The sequence below is a fragment of the Sus scrofa genome, chromosome 3, assembly GCF_054392235.1.
Source record: "Sus scrofa isolate SSC_HxYL_T2T_F1_AM1 chromosome 3, Sscrofa_HxYL_maternal_Yorkshire_Landrace_v2.0, whole genome shotgun sequence".
Classification (NCBI taxonomy): domain Eukaryota; kingdom Metazoa; phylum Chordata; class Mammalia; order Artiodactyla; family Suidae; genus Sus; species Sus scrofa.
In genome coordinates, this window is record NC_139385.1 from 123,530,129 (window position 1) to 123,548,444 (window position 18,316).

An 18,316-nucleotide genomic window follows, 5' to 3' on the forward strand; every position below is an offset into this window, starting at 1 on the left:
CCTTTTCTCCTGACACGAATATTAATGCCCCCTGCTGCTGTCCTCCCCCCCCCCCCACTGGGCTCCTACAGCAAAAACTGTAAAAAGCCAAATTCACCTTCTTTAAAAATGAATTTGAGAGGCTCAGGTAGCTGTGCTGGTGCAGGTTCAATCCCCAGACTGAGAACTTCCATGCCGCAGGTGCAGCCATTTAAAAAAAAAAAAAAAAAAGTAAACTCTTTTTTATAAAATGAATTACACAAGCACAGATCTTGCACTGTAAAAAAAAAAAAAAAAATCATAAGACTATGGAGATGAAAGTACGAAGTATCCCTTCACTGCTCATATTCCTTCCCTCTCCCAAGCTAGCCATCGAATTGAGTTTGTCAAACATCCTTCCAAACCTTTCTCGGTACATTTAGAGCTACACAGGCACACATACATCGAAGACTTTTATACACAAACACAGTCACGCAGTACCTGTGTATTCTGTAGGCTGACACTTAACCTACTTGCCATTCAGTGCTGGTCAATACTCCCCTAGCTTGGTACTGGGGCAGCACAGATAATACTTCCACGTGGAAGTGAAATGGGGCAGCCACTGTGGAAAACAGTATGGTAGTATCTCAAACAATTAAACATAAAATTACCATATGATCCAGCAATTCCACTTCTGGGTAAAATCCTAAAAGAAATGAAAATAGGTCTCAAACAGATGTTTGCAGGAGTTCCCTGGTGGTTCAGCAGGTTAAGGATTCAGCATTGTCACCGTTGTGGCACTGGAACTTCTGCATGCCATATGGATGGCAAAAAATAAATAAATAAAAATAAAAGATGTTTGCATGCCCATAGTTACAGCAGCCTTACTCAACAGCCGAAAGGTGGAAGCCACCTAAGTGTCCATCATTGGGCGAGTAGATACACAAAATATGGCATATACATGCAAGGGAATATTTTCCAGCCTTAAAAACAAAGAAAATTTCAACACATGGTACAACATGGATAAACCCTGAAGACACTATGTCAAATGAAATGAGCCAGTTACAAAAATACGAATTCTGCATAATTCTACTTATATGAGATGCCTAAAGTAGCCAGATTCATAGACAAAAAAATAAAATGGTGACTGCCGAGGGCTGAAGGAAGGGAGAATGGAGAGTTATTGTTCAATGGGCATGGAGTTTGTTTTGCAAGATTAAAAATGTTCTGGAGATGGAGGGTGGTGACAGCTACACAACACTCTGAATGTATTTAGTGACAATGAAGTATACACTTTAAAATGGTGAAAACGGCAAATCCAGGTTAAATATATTTTACAACTTTTTTTTTTTTTTTTTGTCTTTTCAGGGCTGCACCCGTAGCAAATGGAGGTTCCCAGGCTAGGGGTCAAATCAGAGCTACAGCTGCCGGCCTACACCACAGCCACAGCAACGCGAGGATCTGACCCGCACCTGCAACCTACACCGCAGCTCACGGCAACACCGGATTCTTAACCACTGAGAGAGGCCAGGGATCAAACCCACATCTTCATGGATACCAGTTAGATTTGTTACCACTGAGCCACAATGGTAACTCCTATTATACCACATTTTTTAAAAGTATGTGCTAAGCCCCAAATTGAACCTATATGTTAATAAATTTATTGAACAAAAAAAATTTTAAATAATGCTTCTCATTTTTTATTTATTTTTTTTTTTAAGCAAGCAAAGTCTTTATTACAGGAAAGAAAATAGCTCCCAGGACAGCTGGGAAGAGGGAGACGAGTCCCCTCTCTCTATTGTCTTATAGGGGTTTTTATCCCTTAAAGATGGGGGGGTACCAACATGGGGTCCAGAAAGATGTGGTTTTCTCGCACTGGCCTTGCTTAAGTTACCTATATCAGTCCTTGCCCAACAGAGGTCTTAGGGGTGGAAATGTCCCATAAGTCTCATGGTTTCTTTGCCCTTTTCTTCCCAAAAACTGAGTCACAGGGGGTTAGGGATTAATGTCCATCTGGGCGTTACTCCCTGTAGTAAACAAGGCCTGTGGGGATGTTACTCCCTGGAGCCCTTAAGCCACAAATGCTAATCAACAGCAGATCAAAGAATGCACCTAGTGCAATGATGCCCACACTCCCCCCTTGACCACCTGAGTTATTCTGCCTCAATCCCCCCTTCTAGAGTAATAATGCTTTTAAACTGAAAAAGGCTTAGGAGTCTCTAGATGGAAAAAAATAACAATTATTCCGAGGGCATTATACCTACTTATAACAGTGGGACATCAAAATATTTCCCAAAACTTCCACTTGATTCAAGATCTCTTATCCATAAGTTGGCAAGAGCAAAGGTTGAGATAAAAACCTTTTCAGAAAACCAAAAGGACACATGTTTCAAAAGGTCAAGAGAAGCAAGGTCAATAGGAAAAACAACTTTCATAATATGCCATTAGAAAGATAACCAAATTACTCAGGAAATGTGGCCCTGAAAAGGAAAATTACGAAACTATTTCTCAAGACCATGGCACCAAAAAGCAAGCTTATGCAAGCACCTTTGTGGAAGCCAAGAAGAAAGCTGTTCTACTGGACAGAAGGAGTCCTTTAACATGTAAATGAGGGCAAAGGAGCAGTGAATTAGGGGCCCTAAAACAAATGTATGTGTCTACTAACATGTATTAAAAGAGTCTCACTTTAGGAGTTCTCGCTGTGGCTCAGCGGTTAATGAACCCAACTAGGAACCATGAGGTTGCGGGTTCGATCCCTGGCCTCGCTCGGTGGGTTAAGGATCCTGCATTGCCGTGAGCTGTGGTGTAGGTCACAGATGCAGCTCACATCCCATGTTGCTGTGGCTATGGTGTAGGCTGGCAGCTACAGCTCCGATTCGACCCCTAGCCTGGGAACCTCCATATGCTGCAGGAGCGGCCCTAAAAATGGCAAAAAGACAAAAAAAAAAAAAAAAAAAAAAAATTAGCAAATCTGTCTTTCTACCTAAACAAAAGCCATTCTAAAACTACCTTAAAATTGCACAGAATGGAGGGGACAAAAGATAAGGGTAGGAGTGATTTTTTTGTTGTTGTTGTTCCCTTGAGCAATGCACAGTGGAGCTAGGAATCATTTAGTAGACTCATTGAATCTTCGAGCCCTCTCCTTTACGCAGGAGACTGGCCACTTCCCTTCGCCTTGTCCCCTATCCCAACTTCCATACCATATGAGGTCACCCTGAAATGAAATCACCGCAGAGCATGAAAACCCCGACTAAGAGCCACCTAAAACTCCAGACTCCAATTCATCCTAGCACTCCCCATCCCAGGCTCTGGGGGAAGAGGGCGGAATCCTAGCAAGAGTTCCCAAGGCTGATGGCAGAGTTCACTGGGCATAGGCCCTACAGCAGCTTTCATATGTGCCAGTAAACCACTAAGAATTTCTATATGCTAACAGCCAAAGAATAAATACCTAGGAATAAGTTAACAGGAACAAAATGTGCAGAAACGAAATGAAGAAAACACAGACCGGTATCCACAGACACAAAAATGGATGTGAATAAGAGAGACTGACCATATTCCTGAAGAGGTATACTCTTAATATTATAAAGTAGGAATAGTCAATATTATAAAACTATGATCCAGTGGCCACTTCTCTACTTTTTAAACATAATCATTTGTATTTAAATGATTTCATGCTGCAATGGCAAAGCTAACATAGTAGCAACAAAAATAGTAAGGCTCATATACCTGGTAAAATATTTACCATCTGACCCTTTACAGAAAGTTGCTTGACTCTTCTTATAAAGATGTACATTCTCTCCACAGAAATAAAAAGGTTTTATGCAATGTCAGTCCAACGCCCAGCAAGTAAGACCACACAAGTATTCAAACATATTATAGAGCTACAAAAATTAAAAAGCTATATAATTGCATAAGGTAGATACACTTAGATCACTGAAAAGAAAAAGAAGACAAGAAACAAGTACACGCGACTTTCTCAAAAAGCCAAAACAGTGATGGAGAACACATCAGTGGTTGCAGGATTTGGGGCGGGCGGGATGTAACTACAAAGGGGCAGCATGAGGGAGTTTTCGAGATGGAAGGAAATGTTCCGTATCCTGACTATTGTGGCAATTACATGAATCTATGCATGCGTTAAAATCTATAGAACTATACACCAATAAAGTCACTTTTTCTATGTAAAAAAAAAGAAAGAAGTAAAAGAAGTTAGCATATAAGATGGCATTTCAAAATAGCGACTGAGTAAAGGATTCATTTTACAAATGGTGCTGGAACAACTAGATAATTACATACATAATTATCGAATTATATATATATATATAGGGGGTCAAATTGGAGCTGCAGCTGCCAGCCTACACCACAGCCACAGCAACACTACATCCAAGCCGCATCTGCAACCTGCACCACATTTCATAGCACTGAGTGGGGCCAGGGATCAAACCATGTCCTCAAGGATCCTAGTCAGGTTCATTTCTGCTGAGCCACAATGGGAACTCCTATAGAATTAATTAGAAAAATAATAAAATCTCATTTCTATAATGTGTTATACACCAAAATAAATTCCAGATTAAGTGATTGCTTTTGAATAAAAATGAAACTATAACAGAAGAAAATGTAGGTGGGCTCAAAGTGGAAAAGGCATTAACTGTGCAAAACGTTAAAAGAATCTCTGAAGGAAAAAGATTTGATGACAACATACAAAGTTTTGGCGAATCAAATATAAATAGAAAAGGGGGAGTTCCCGTCGTGGTACAGTGGTTAACAAATCCGACTATGAACCATGAGGTTGCGAGTTCAGTCCCTGCCCTTGCTCAGTGGATTAACGATCCGGTGTTGCCGTGAGCTGTGGTGTAGGTTGCAGACGCGGCTTGGATCCCACATTGCTGTGGCTCTGGCGTAGGCCAGGGGCTACAGCTCCAATTCGACCCCTAGACTGGGAACCTCCATATGCTGCAGGAGCGGCCCAAAGAAATAGCAAAAAGACAAAAAAAAAAAAAAGGATTCTGTGACAATCTTTATGGAAAAAGAATCTGGAAAAGAATGGATGTGTGTATACATATCACTAAAACACTCTGTTGGATGTCAGAAATTATCACAACCTTGTAAATCAACTATATATCAATAAAACTTTAAAAAATGAAAAAAACAAAAACAAAAAAAAATAAAGTGCACTCTGAACACTCAAAAAAGATATACATAAGGCGATTCTTTACAATCCCATGTTATAGCAAAAGACAGATGCCAACTGAATATCTATTAATAACATTGACTTATAGTACATTCACTCACTGGAATACTATGCAGGGATTAAAAAGCAGCTCTCTAAGTACTAATACGAAGCCACCTTCAAAATATAGTTTATATGAATGTTTAAGCTGTTAACTATATCAGTTATTTATTGCTGCATAACAAACCACCCCCAAAACCTAGTGGCTCAAGACGACAATTTTTATTTCTCATCAATCTGTGGGTTGGCCATTCGATTCTGCAGGTGTCTCATTGGCTCACTCAAGCAGCTGCATTCAGCTCATGGGTTGGCTCCGGGCCTGAGCACAGCTGGCACAGCGGGGATACCTGAGCCATTCTCTCTAAAGGATGCTAGGCCAGGAGACTGCTGCCCATGGCAACGGTGGTATTCCACGAGAGGGAAGCAGCACGGCAAGCCCCTTAGGGCCTAGACTAAGAAGCCACACATCATCATCTTCACGCCCCTTCCTACAGAGAGAAACAAGTTTCAAAGCCATCCCAGATTCAAGGGGTGAGGAAACAGACTCCACCTGTGGATGAAAAGAAGGGCAAAACCATGTTCAAAGGAGAAGAGATAAATAAGGCGAGGCATGCTTTATCAGGAGCCATGACTATAACAATTTACCACAGCTATTGCTTATGCAGAAATTTTTTTAAAAGGGCTTATGTCTGCAAAGAATACCTCTAAAAGAAGTACAAGAAACTAGTAAGAGCACTTGTCTCCAGAGAAGACTATTAGGGGAAAGGAATAGGAGATGTGTTTTCTAGTTAACACCTTTTTGAATCTTTTATTTTTTTATCTTTTTTTATATGCTGTACCTTTACTACTGCCTCAATAACAACTATTTAAGAGAGTGTGCATATTGAATAAATTAATTAATTTAATGGAACAACACTGAAAACTTGGGGGAAAAAATCTGTAAAACCTATGACGAAAGGTTCATCTTCATAATATATTAAAAATGTACAAAAATAGAAATGCCATTTGATCCAGCAATCCCACTCCTGGGCATCTACCCACAGAAAACCACAACTCGCAAAGACACATGTACTCCGATGTTCACTGCAGCACTATTTGCAATAGCCAAGACATGGAAACAACCTAAATGTCCATCGACAGAGGAGAGGATCAAGAAGATGTGGTACATATACACAATGGAATATGACTCAGCCATTAAAAGGAACAAAACACCAGCATTTTTAGCAACATGGATGGACCTAGAAATTATCATGCTAAGTGAAGTCAGTTAGACAATGAGACACCAACATCAAATGCTTTCACTGACATGTGGAATCTGAAAAAAGGACAGACTGAACTTCTTTGCAGAACAGATGCTGACTCACAGACACTGAAAAACTTATGGTCTCCGCAGGAGACAGTTTGGGGGGTGGGGGGATGTGCCTGGGTTGTGGGATGGAAATCCTGTGAAACTGGATTGTGATGATCATTATACAACTACAGAGGTGATAAATTCATTTGAGTAATAAAAATAAATAAATAAATAAATAAATGTACAAATTAATATGAAAAAGACAAACAGCACATCAGAAAAATGGACAAATGTCATGAATTGGCTGTTTTTGCACACACACAGACACACCCACATGCCAATAAATAAAATAAAAGAGCAATTAAATACCATTTCCATCTACTGAATTAGCAAGTAATCTTACAAAATGTGTAATACTGCTATTACCAAAACTAGAGGAACTGCATCCTAGTTCCTATATATATCCTACTACTAGGAATAAAACTTGCTAATATGTTTCTGAAGAGAAATATGTGTATATTTACAGTCTTTACATATAAATATAATAAACTAATATGCTAAATATGTCAAAAGCCTTAAAATTTACATATTCTTTAGCCCAATCATTGACATTTTGCTGACACACAGGAATATACACATCCATATGGGCACTTTTCTTTTTTTTTCTTTTTTTTCTTTTTTATTTTTTTTATAGTCTCAGAGAAAAGACCTCTGGATAATGAATCTGACAATCACCTAATAAAAAGACCAGGTTTTTTACTGCCTGCAAAAGGGTTCCTGGACCCAATTTCAACGTGTGTGTGGAGGCTTCCCCATACCAACAGCAATTCTCACCCAACCAGGGTCTGACAATTCAACTTACTTCTGCACTATCTATCTGGAGATAAGATCCCATTCCATAGGCAAAAGTTTAGGCTCAGTCCCACAAGACACCTCCTATTTCAGATGCCAGTGACCCATTGGCTATAAATCAGAGGTTCCCACAACCCCCACCTCAGGTCCTATTAATGGGAAAATGGGAAAGCCCATTTACTCATTAGATTACTCATTTCATTATAAGAGGACATTAAATGACACAAATCAATAGCCAGACCTCCTGGGTTTTTACGGAGGCTTCATTACATAGGCCTGATTGATTAAATCATTGGCCATGAGCAACTGATTCAACTTCTAGCCACTCTCTACTTCCCAGAGGTCAAGGGGTAGGACTAAAGTTCCAACCTTCTAATCAGCCGGTTTGCTCTCTTTTTACCCTTGGTGGGATCCAAAAGTCACCATCCCTGAAGCTTTTTCAGGAACTGAGGACAAGAGACCAACTCTTATCCCACTGCTCTTAAATCATTCAGTAAATTCCAAGGACTTGGGGAGCTATGAGCCTGGAAGTATGGATGAAGACCAAACATATATGAGATAAATGCAAATCGCAGGTCCACACTGCCTGATCAGACCACAGGGAGTCTCAGTAGTTGGCAAGCCCAGCTACGCACAAAGAACTTCAAAATCACGTTTTAGAGCCTCACTCTTTCATAGACAGGGACAGATAAGAACCATCAGTTTTAAGAAAAGCCACCAATATGAAAGACAGAGAGCAAAACAGATAATACAAAGTATAGGAGAAGCGCTTTTTAAACATTTAGTCAATTATACCTCAATTTAAAAAAAAAAAAAACAACTATAATTAATTCTCTACAGAGAAGACAAGACACTATAACCATGAAACTACAATACCTGTTGGGGGGCCCCAAGATTACAGATCAAAGCCTCCAAATTCAAAAAGAAGATAATTTGCAACCTATACTTCTGTACTTGCCCAAATTATCAATCATGCTTAAAAGCAGAATACAAATATTTTTACTTCCCTGAACTCACAATTGAACCTCCTTTCCTATCTTTCTTAGGATGCTATGGGGGTATATACATGCTCTAACAAAGCTGGAGAGTAAAACAAGAAAGATGTGAGATTCAGCACCGGAAAGAGGCAAAAAGAATGATACAATGATAGCCGCCTGGCAGGCCCAGACACCAATCAATCCAGATGAAAGCAGTTCCTCTTCAATCTTCTCACCTTGCCATCTCAGCAGATGGCATGGCCATCTACCTACCTGTTCACTCAAGCTAACAAAGAGGAAGTCATTCTTGATTCTCTCTCAAACCCCAAACTCAACATACATATGATTTTACCTTCTAAATAGCTTATGGCCCATTCTCTTCTTCCCATCTTCGTTGCCACCACTATATTCCAAGATTCCATCACCTCTCACCAGCTCTCTCGTAACGGACAACTAACCAGTCTACCTTATCCTGCATGAGCCATGTTCCATATAACAACCAGTGTTGTTTTTTTTTTAATATAAATAAGATGTCACTCTGCCTAAAATCCTTCAATAGCTTCTCATTCTACCCAGACTGAAACCCAAGTCCCAAATATATATATAAATTTATGTGTGTGTGTGTGTTTGTGCATCTATGAGATAGATAAACAGATGGATGGATGGATGGATGGATGGATGGATGGATGGATAGATAGATAGACAGACTGATCCATCCCATTAGGCTCTGTATAATCTTGCCCCTGACTAACTTCAGAAGCTCATCTCACTTCCCTCTCACACTGTCTCCCTCTATTCCAACCACAGCGGCCTTGAAGATCCTTAAACGTGAGAAGCTTTCTCTTGCCTCTGCACATGGTATTCTCTTCTTACAACAAATTCCCAGCTCTTCGCACTGAATTGTTCTCATCTTTCTTGATTCACCTGAAATGTCACTTCCTCCTAGAGAGCTTTCCTGACCATCAGTTCTCAAGTACCCCCTCACCAGGTCAGTTCCCCTTCATTTCCTTTTCTCAGTGAGTTAAAAAGAGGGGCTTTTGTTACGTGAATCGTGGTATGTCCTAATAGACCAATATGCAACCTTTGAAATGAGGTTATCAAAAAGTATTTAGGATATGTGGTTAAGCGGGATAATTTTTAAGAATCAGAGCAAGATGAATGAGGAGAGTTTTTGTACCAGCTATTATGACACCCTAAAAGTCGTAATGGTTAATACAGTGGGAACTGGCCCAAGGACAATGAGGCTGACAGATCAGGACAGAAAACCTAGAAACAGATCCATCCATGTGTGAGGTAAACTTGACTTCATAAGAGAGGTACTATTGCAGAGCCTCAGGCAAAGGATGATCTTTTCAATAAATGATGCTGAGACAGCCAGTTATCCAGTGGGGAGAAAGAAAAAAAAAACCTACGTTCCTATCTCAACCAACACATTTTATAGAAGAAATGGATTTCTATTTAAAGACCAAAAAAGAAAGCTTTAAATTCTTATTGAAAGATATATGACTTCTGGATGGAACAGAATTTCTTGAAATGTTCCTTTTCTCTCTCTTAACAAATACATACACACATACAGGTATAAATCTAAAAAGGAAAATACTGATGAATTTGATTTCATTAAATTAAAACTTCTGGCCACCAGTAGCACCAAATTAAGAATATAAGCCACCTACTGAATGCAGATATTTGTAATATACATAACTGTTAAAAGATTAGTATTCAAAATACAGTATGAGTATTTTAAGATCTATTAAAAATATGAACAATCCATTTAAAACAAGGGCAAAGGTTATTCTCAAAAGAAGAAATCTGGAGTTCCTGTCATGGCTCAGGGGAAACGAACCTGACTAGTATCCATGAGGATGCAGGTTCGATCCCTGGCCTCACTCAGTAAGTTGAGCAGCTGTCGTTTCCATGAGCTGTGGCGTAGGTCGCAGATGCAGCTTGGATCTGGCGTTGTTGTGTGGCGTAGGCCGGCAGCTATAGCTCTGATTTGATCCCTAGCCTAGGAACCTCCATATGCCACGAGTGTGGCCCTAAAATTTAAAAAAAAATAAAAATAAAAAAAAGAAGAAATCTGGACTCCCAATAGGGATAGAAAAGATTCTTTGCTACAACAGTAATTAGGGAAATACAAATTAAAACCATAATGAGATACCATTTCACACCCATCAGCGTCACAAAAATTTACTTCTGACAACAGAGTATTGTTGAGACCATAGAATAATGGGAATTCTCATTCATTTCTGGTAGAAGACAACTGATAAAAAAAAATCCAGCGATATCTAATAAAATAGATACCTTAAAAGCTAGCAATTCTATTCCTAGCAATATACCCTGAAAAAGTAGCTTTCAAACTTTTTTGATCATCACACACATATTTTTACATTATGGCCCAGCACAGGCAGACTTACTTATTTAACTGAAAGGAAAATTCACCAAACAGTGCTTAATCTTAGTATGTGTGACACACTCTGATAGTTCCATTTTCTTCTCATTCATTTTTTTCTAAACATTGGGGTGACTCACTCATTGATTTTACAACCAAAAATGGGTAAATATACCCAATTCAAAAAACTCTGCTCCAAGAGTTCCTGTCATGGTGCAGCAGAAACGAATCCGACTAGGAACCATGAAGTTGCGGGTTCAATCCCTGGCCTCGATCAGTGGGTTAAGGATCCAGCGTTTGCATGAGCTGTGGTGTAGGTCACAGACGCAGCTCGGATCTGGTGTTACTGTGGCTGTGGTGTAGGCCGGCTGCTGTAGCTCCAGTTAGACTCCTAGCCTGGGAACTTCCATATGCCAAGGGTGTGGCCCTAAAAAGCAAAAAAAAAAAAAAAACTCTGCCCCAGAAAATATTCTCAAATATACCTCCTGAGCAAAGGTGGAAGAATGTTCATAATGGCATTCCTTGCTAAAAGAAATGTAAAACAACATAAAAGTCAGTAAGCATGAGAATGGATAAAAATTGGAGGCATATTCAGACAACAGAATATGATACAGCAGTGCAGTGAAAGAACTAGAACCATAAGTATTAATACAGATAAATGCCATGAACTTAATACTAAGCAAAACAAGCAAGTTGCAGAAGAATGCATATGGTATGGCATCATTTATATATAAACTATGTATTCGTTTGTTTGTTTTGCTTTTTAGGGCCACACCCGCAGCAGATGGAGTTTCCCAGGCTAGAGATCCAATGGGAGCTACAGCTGTCGGCCTACACCACAGCCGAAGCAACACAGGATCTGAGCCTTGTCTGCGACGTACACCACAGCTCACAACATTGCCAGACCCTTAACCCACAGAGCTAGGCCAGGGATCGAACCCACAACCTCATAGTTCCTAGTCGGATTCGGTTCCCCTGCACCAGGATGGGAACTCCTGTATAAACTTTTTAAACATACAAAATAATACTCTATGTTGTTTAGGGATGTATTCATACATGATAAAGTACAGAGACATGCAAAGGGAAAAAGGAGAAAGATCACAGAAGAGTATGGAAAAGCCAAGTGAAGAACTATATACTATATTGTTAATAGTTGCCCATCTTCAAAATTGAACTATTGTCTCCTGGGGCAGCAGCTGCCTTGTAGGCACAAGGCTAATAAAAAAGAGAGGTTCAGCCTGCCAGCAAGAAACTAAAGCAGCCAAACTGAGATCAGTCTTCAAAGCCTACAGCACTCACCTTTTAAAACCGTTTCTATTTAGTAATCAAGTACACTGGGTGTCTATTTTTAACTAGGTAATGAAATTCAGAACATGGATCAAAAAATGCAACAGGTAGTTGTGGGCGGATGAGATGTCACAGCAGATGCCCCCAACACTGCCATGTGCCAGTAAGGTTGAGTCACTGTGATGCACTGAAAAAAGATATTGAGGCTCAGCTGCCACAGGTTGCAGTGAACCCTTTCTGCTTTCCTCTCAGGCATCATTCCAGAATGCTGAACACTTAGACATCTTCGAGATTCGTAAACCACTAAAAAAGACCAAATATGGCATCTTACAAATAACACTCATGATCAAATTAACACAGAGCAGAGAGCTAATCAACGTTCATTGGCTCATGGAATAATTCCCTAAAATAAAAAATTTGGTCCCTCCAGGTCTCAACATGTATTCTGCCTAGACGAGTAGACCCAGTACAATAACACACTTGACTGTAATTTCAAAAATATCAACTCGTTTGTCAGGAAAATGTCATTTAAAAGAATTATAACAGAATTTAAGCAATCAACTTTCGGTTGATTTTTCAGACCAATAAACCATATTCTGAGCCACAAATCCAAACCACTCTGACCCCCAAAACGAAGCAACTTCTCTGGGAAAACCTCTAACCCATTCATTCATTCCACCTTTACACACACAGGAAAGGTAGTATGGGCGTCTTGAAGGAGGCATAAAAATAAATTAAATAAGAATCCTGTCCAGAATACTGACAGCCTAGCAATGGAGTTCAGAAACACAGTCTTAGATCAGGTAGAAAGATTTAGTTGCCATAAGAGAAATAAAGATGAATTGCTATTTTAAAAAAACAGGCAAACAAACCTTACTTTGCATAGATGCTTGCCCATCTATTCCTTCTGTGAGCCAGACCCAGAATCAGATACGCTAGTACCTCATCTCTTCAAGGGCAAGTAGCTATACAGAGTAACGAGACTGGTTCTGGTGACCTCCAAAAATCAGTCTCCTCATTTCACACCTTGCATATATAATGTGGCCTACTAGCATGCCCCATGTGAATCAATAGAAATCCCAAATGTGGATCCCAATTCACACAACTGAGTGCTGCTGATCTAAAAGAAAAGGAAATGCCAAAACGGACACACCAAAAAAAAAACACTTTGCCCTGACGCTGCCACTGTTTAGCCATAGAAACTTGAGGAATTCACACTTTGGTTAATGGAAGGACTGAGGAAAGAGTGGTTAACAAGCTTCCAAAGAACTTTCATGACTCCTTCAGCCAAGTACTACATAAAAGGCATCAGTAATACTCCAGATGAATAAGGCTCTTCACATCATTTTATGTGTTGCAACTTCATTAATGTAAGTAGGGATGCTTTTGTTTCTTGTTTAAATCTAAAGAAAGTAAATTCCATAAACACTATACGTCTTTAAATGCCATTCCCAATATTTTTCACAGAGCTAGTCCAGACAGGGCCAGGTCCAGTGGATTCATTTCAAACCGATTATCAGATCCATTACTTGTACTTAAATATTGAATAAATATTCAGGAATTGGGGAGCACCGAGGAGGGAGTCTACAAAAAAGAAGTAAAGTGACTTCATGATGAAGTCATGGATACTGATAAAAGAGTAGGAAGTTCAGGTTTATATGTTTACATCATCTTACATAAACCAGACCCTAGTCCTTTGGCCATCAGTCCCCTAACATGTCTTCAATATCTCTGAAAAGAATGTTTCTGACAAACTAAAGAAAGACACTTTTTTTTTTTCTTTCTTTTTGGTCTTTTTAGGGCCGCACCCACAGCATATGGAAATTCCTAGGCTAAGGGGTCAAATAAGAGATGTAGCCTCCAGCCTACGTCACAGGCACAGCAACACCAGATCTAAGCCAAGTCTGCGACCTACACCGCAGGCTCTTGGCAATGCCAGATCCTTAACCCAGTGAGTGAGGATCGAACCTGCATCCTCATGGATACTAGTCGGATTCATTAGCTCTGAGCCACCATGGGAACTCTGAAAGACACTTTTCCATGTCCATTTTTCCATTACCAATTCAAGCCAGGTAACATCCCTGGGTCACAAGTTTGGTTTTTATAAGGACAATTTTAATGAGATGTAATCAACAAACCATAAAATTCACCCTTAAAGATGACTAAATTGGGGGGTTGGTATATTTACAGTATTGTGTAACCATCAAACTAATTTTAAAACATATTTGTCACCCCCAAAATAAACCCCATACCAAGTGATTAATTAATTGAAGGTAATACCATAATACCAGATCTTTTTAAAAGCATCCTACCATTCCAGTGAAATGTCCAACTATCTTAGGCTTCTCTATCTTACTACCTTTCATCCAGGCCATCAGCTTAGTCAGAAAATAGCAAGATATGTAGAAGGCAAAAACAAATGAGCCTAAAAAGAAAGACTACAAGAATGCAACATTTCTAGTAAGAAAATGCGCAAAAAAAAATGATGAGGCTATGCTCAAAAGCCAACTCAACAGAGCTCCCAATGACAAAGGCTAGAACAATTGAGCAAAACAGCAAATAAAGACAGTATTGGATTATAGCCCAAAGAATAAAATAAGTACCTAAAATTCATACTGACAAAAATAAATCACTGAATTGATAAATAATTGGAGAAGAGATAGTGCTTCTTTGCAGATGAATTCAAATTACCAAATGTGGAAGGAATAGGGAAATTAAAAATCACTCATACAATCACTGCAGTAGAAATTATTGCAGGCAAGAATCACTAATGGACGCTGAAATTAATGGGCACAAGTATGATGAGAACCAGAACATCTGCAAAGTCGCAAAACATCACTCCACAAGATTCTTACTAATTACAAAGGGAAAATCACTTAACTTTACAAAAGAGAAACCTAGTAGACACAATCTTAACCAAGTGGTCAAAGTTGATATACTAGTTAGGTAGACACATGAACATCATGTACTCCCTGATTTGATGCACTAAAAATGGTACCACATCGCTCCTGTAGTATTCTTGGGAAAAAACATCTTTCTCACTCTAATAAAAGGAATACATTAGGCCAACTCATATTGAGCAGCATTTCACAAAGTAACTAACCACTGCTATCTTTAAAAGGCTCAGAATCATGAAAGACAAAGAACGAAGGCACTGCCACAAGTTGGGAAGTCTACAAAGACATGACAACCTGCAACTTGTATCCTAGACTGGATCCCAGATGGAAGAAAGAACACTAATGGGAAAACTGGCAAAATTTAAATAAGACCAGAGTAATTCTTATCAGTATATAACAATGTGAATTTTCTGTACTATTTTTGTAACTTTTCTATAAGTAAATATATTTCAAAATAAAAAGTTGGGTTTCTTAGAAGTGCAACATTTCTAGACCTGAGATCTTACTGTGTCAACCTCATTGGGGAAAATGACTCATTCCGACTAGCTATTATCATGTGCCCTTTAAGAGAGAATAACAAATAATGTCAGATTCACAATCTCAAATCCCAGCTCTCACAGTGCATCCTGATGGCAGAAGACAGAGCAAGAAAACGAGTCAATGATGAAAAACGCATGTGCCGAAAACCACATGGTACACTAAGCCCAAAGAGATATGACTTTGAAGAAATGAACATTTGATCATAAAGCAATGGCCCACTAGTTGTTGGCACACTGGAGTTTAATCGTAGGAACAAACTGTCAATTTCTCATTGCTACTCAACTCTATACAGGTACTACCTGACTCCTACAAACATATAAATAAATAAATCAATAGAGCAACGGCTCACAACACAAATAAAACAATTTGAGGGAGTTCCTATTGTGGCTCAGTGGGTTACAAACCCGACTAGTCCCCATGAGCACGTGGCTTCGATCCCTGGCCTCCCTCAGTGGGTCAAGGATCTGGTGTTGCCATGAGCTGTGGTGCAGGTTGCAGACTTGGCTTACATCTGGCATTGCTGTGGCTGTGGTGCAGAGCCAGCAGCTGCAGCTCCAATTTGACCCCTAGCCTGGGAACATCCAAATGCCACAGGTGTGAGCCTAAAAAAGGGGGTGGGGAAGCACAAAAAACAAAACCAAATTGCAACATAAAATATCAAGAAATGGACAAAAACAACTAAATCGACACATGATAAGGTCATGACTTGATGAATTTCTGTGGTGTTCAATTTTTACAAGTGTGATGAGAAAGGTTTATTATCAAGTAAAGGTTGGATTGGCTCTGGTACATACCCAGACTTCAAGTCCGTTATCCTCAAACAGTTGGTAGCATCTAGTCCCACTTTTCCATTACGGACCACGCTAGATATGAACGGGGAGAGCATTGGAGAAATTCGGTTCAAGGCCACTTCTGGGGACATTCTGACTTGCAAATCACCACTGAAAGGAAAAGGAAAGAATGATATGAGACTATCCAAAGGAACTGGATATATCAAGCTTCCTGGAAACTGGCACGGCACACAGAAGTGTCACTTGCATGACACCTCATTTCCCGTCTTGTGGCAGCCTCTTTCAATGACCTTCCAGAAGAACCCATCACCCTCCAGCTCCCCTACTGAGACAAAGACTTTTCAGAAAGAGCTGCTATCCTTAAAATCCAATTCCCACCCCCTTTCCAAAGCCAATTTCTACACTGCCACACTTTACTTAAAAGCTGTCCCGGAGTTCCCCGTCGTGGCTCAGTGGAAACGAATCTGACTAGCATCCATGAGGATGCAGGTTCGATCCCTGGCCTCACTCAGTGGGTTAAGGATCCAGTGCTGCTGTGAGCTGCGGTGTAGACTGAAGACATGGCTCGGATCCAGCATTGCTGCGGCTGTGGCATAGGCCAGGGGCCACAGCTCCCATTCGACCTCTAGCCTGGAACCCTCCATGTGCCATGGGTGCGGCCCTCAAGAGACAATAAAAAAGAAAAAGAAAAAGAAAAAGAAACAAAAGTTCTCAGCACAAACTAAGCCCCCAGTAAACATCTTTTAACAATGAATACAGAGACAAAAACTACAGAAATATTTAGGTATGAAGGGAAGATATTATGCCTTCAAAAAATCTGGTAGAAAATGGTGGATCTGAGCAACAGACGTAGCAAAAATCTACTTCACAGTTAAATCATGAAAACACATACCTATTCGGGTATTAAGCAACACAAACTAACATGGATCTAAAAGTTTTTGACTTTAAGGCACTAAGAAGTTCTTAGCTGTGAAAATACAAAAGGAAAACCAATAAATTATCTCTAAATTACTTGGAAACCCATGGGGCTGGAGGAGGGAGGGGGTACGTGAATTCCTCTTAATAGATTTCTAAATGAAAGCCTCCACTTTCAGAGGTGAATAAGTCAATTTAAATGATGGTTTTCTTCCTCAATCTGAAAGGATAATCCCACATCAAAAGCAAATTAATTTCCTGCAAGTTACAAGTAAATGATGAGCTCGTTCCAGTTTTCATATATCATGCCACATGAGAGTTTACAGTTCCCTGCTAAAGGCTGTAAACTGGTACCTGTTTTAATCATTTCAGAGTAGGAATTAAGGGAAGGGCTGCAGTCATCTTTCAATAAATAATGACACTGTGACCCTATAGAGTGTGATAACACCCAGAAGGACCCCCGAAGCAGTAAAAAGCTTTATCCTCCAGTGCTCAAATCATGCTGTCTGCAGACATAAAACAAGCTCCTCTTCTGACCACTTAACAGACGCTCTTCCGCCACCATTCCAGTATGTGATCACGACATACGAATAAACATCTAATGCCTGTATTATCAGTCATAAAAATCATGTGTATTTTAATAACACTTCTATTTCTTATAAAGAGCTTCCATATGCATTAGTGCAGCTGATCTTCACAACCCTGGCCCATTAAGGTGTGAATTCAAATTCCCATTTTACAGATGACATGGATAACTTTTATAATTTGTCTCTGAAGGGCATACTAGCCTATATTATCATTTTGAAGGCTTTTTTTTTTCCTATTCTGCAACATTTCCACTTTTATTTCTACCCATTGATGTCACAGTTCTTGAAAGGATGCTTATCTAGATCATATGCAAAACAGAAATACTCATCTTGGAAAAAGCAAAAGGACCTTACCTACATTACAGAATTATTCTTCCATGTACTTCCCCACAATACCTATTTTACCTCTCACTTCTATGAAAAAAGGAAACAGACCCAACACGTTCTGAAAATCGACTTAGTATCGGGCACTGTATTACCCACCTCTATCTGTAATTTCATTTATTTCCCCACAACTACCCTGTTCTCTGGTTAAGAGTATTATTCCCATTTCACAGATAAGAAAACCAAAGCTGGGCAAGATTGAGTAACTTATTCAAAGTCAC

At 39.6% G+C, this 18,316-nt stretch overlaps 1 protein-coding gene across 3 annotated transcripts in view; it reads right to left on the reverse strand.

Annotated features, from left to right (window-relative positions):
* The window catches only part of BABAM2 (BRISC and BRCA1 A complex member 2), a 431,603-nt gene that overhangs the window by 411,842 nt on the left and 1,445 nt on the right, over positions 1-18,316 (reverse strand). For all 3 annotated transcript variants that reach the window (XR_014842461.1, XM_085019876.1, XM_021088348.2), the window contains exon 2: positions 16,213-16,359. Coding sequence is in view for 1 of the 3 variants with exons in the window: in XM_021088348.2 (XP_020944007.1) it covers positions 16,213-16,340 (128 nt within the window). In the remaining 2 variants the exon portion in view is untranslated. The remainder of the gene's footprint in view (positions 1-16,212; positions 16,360-18,316) is intronic.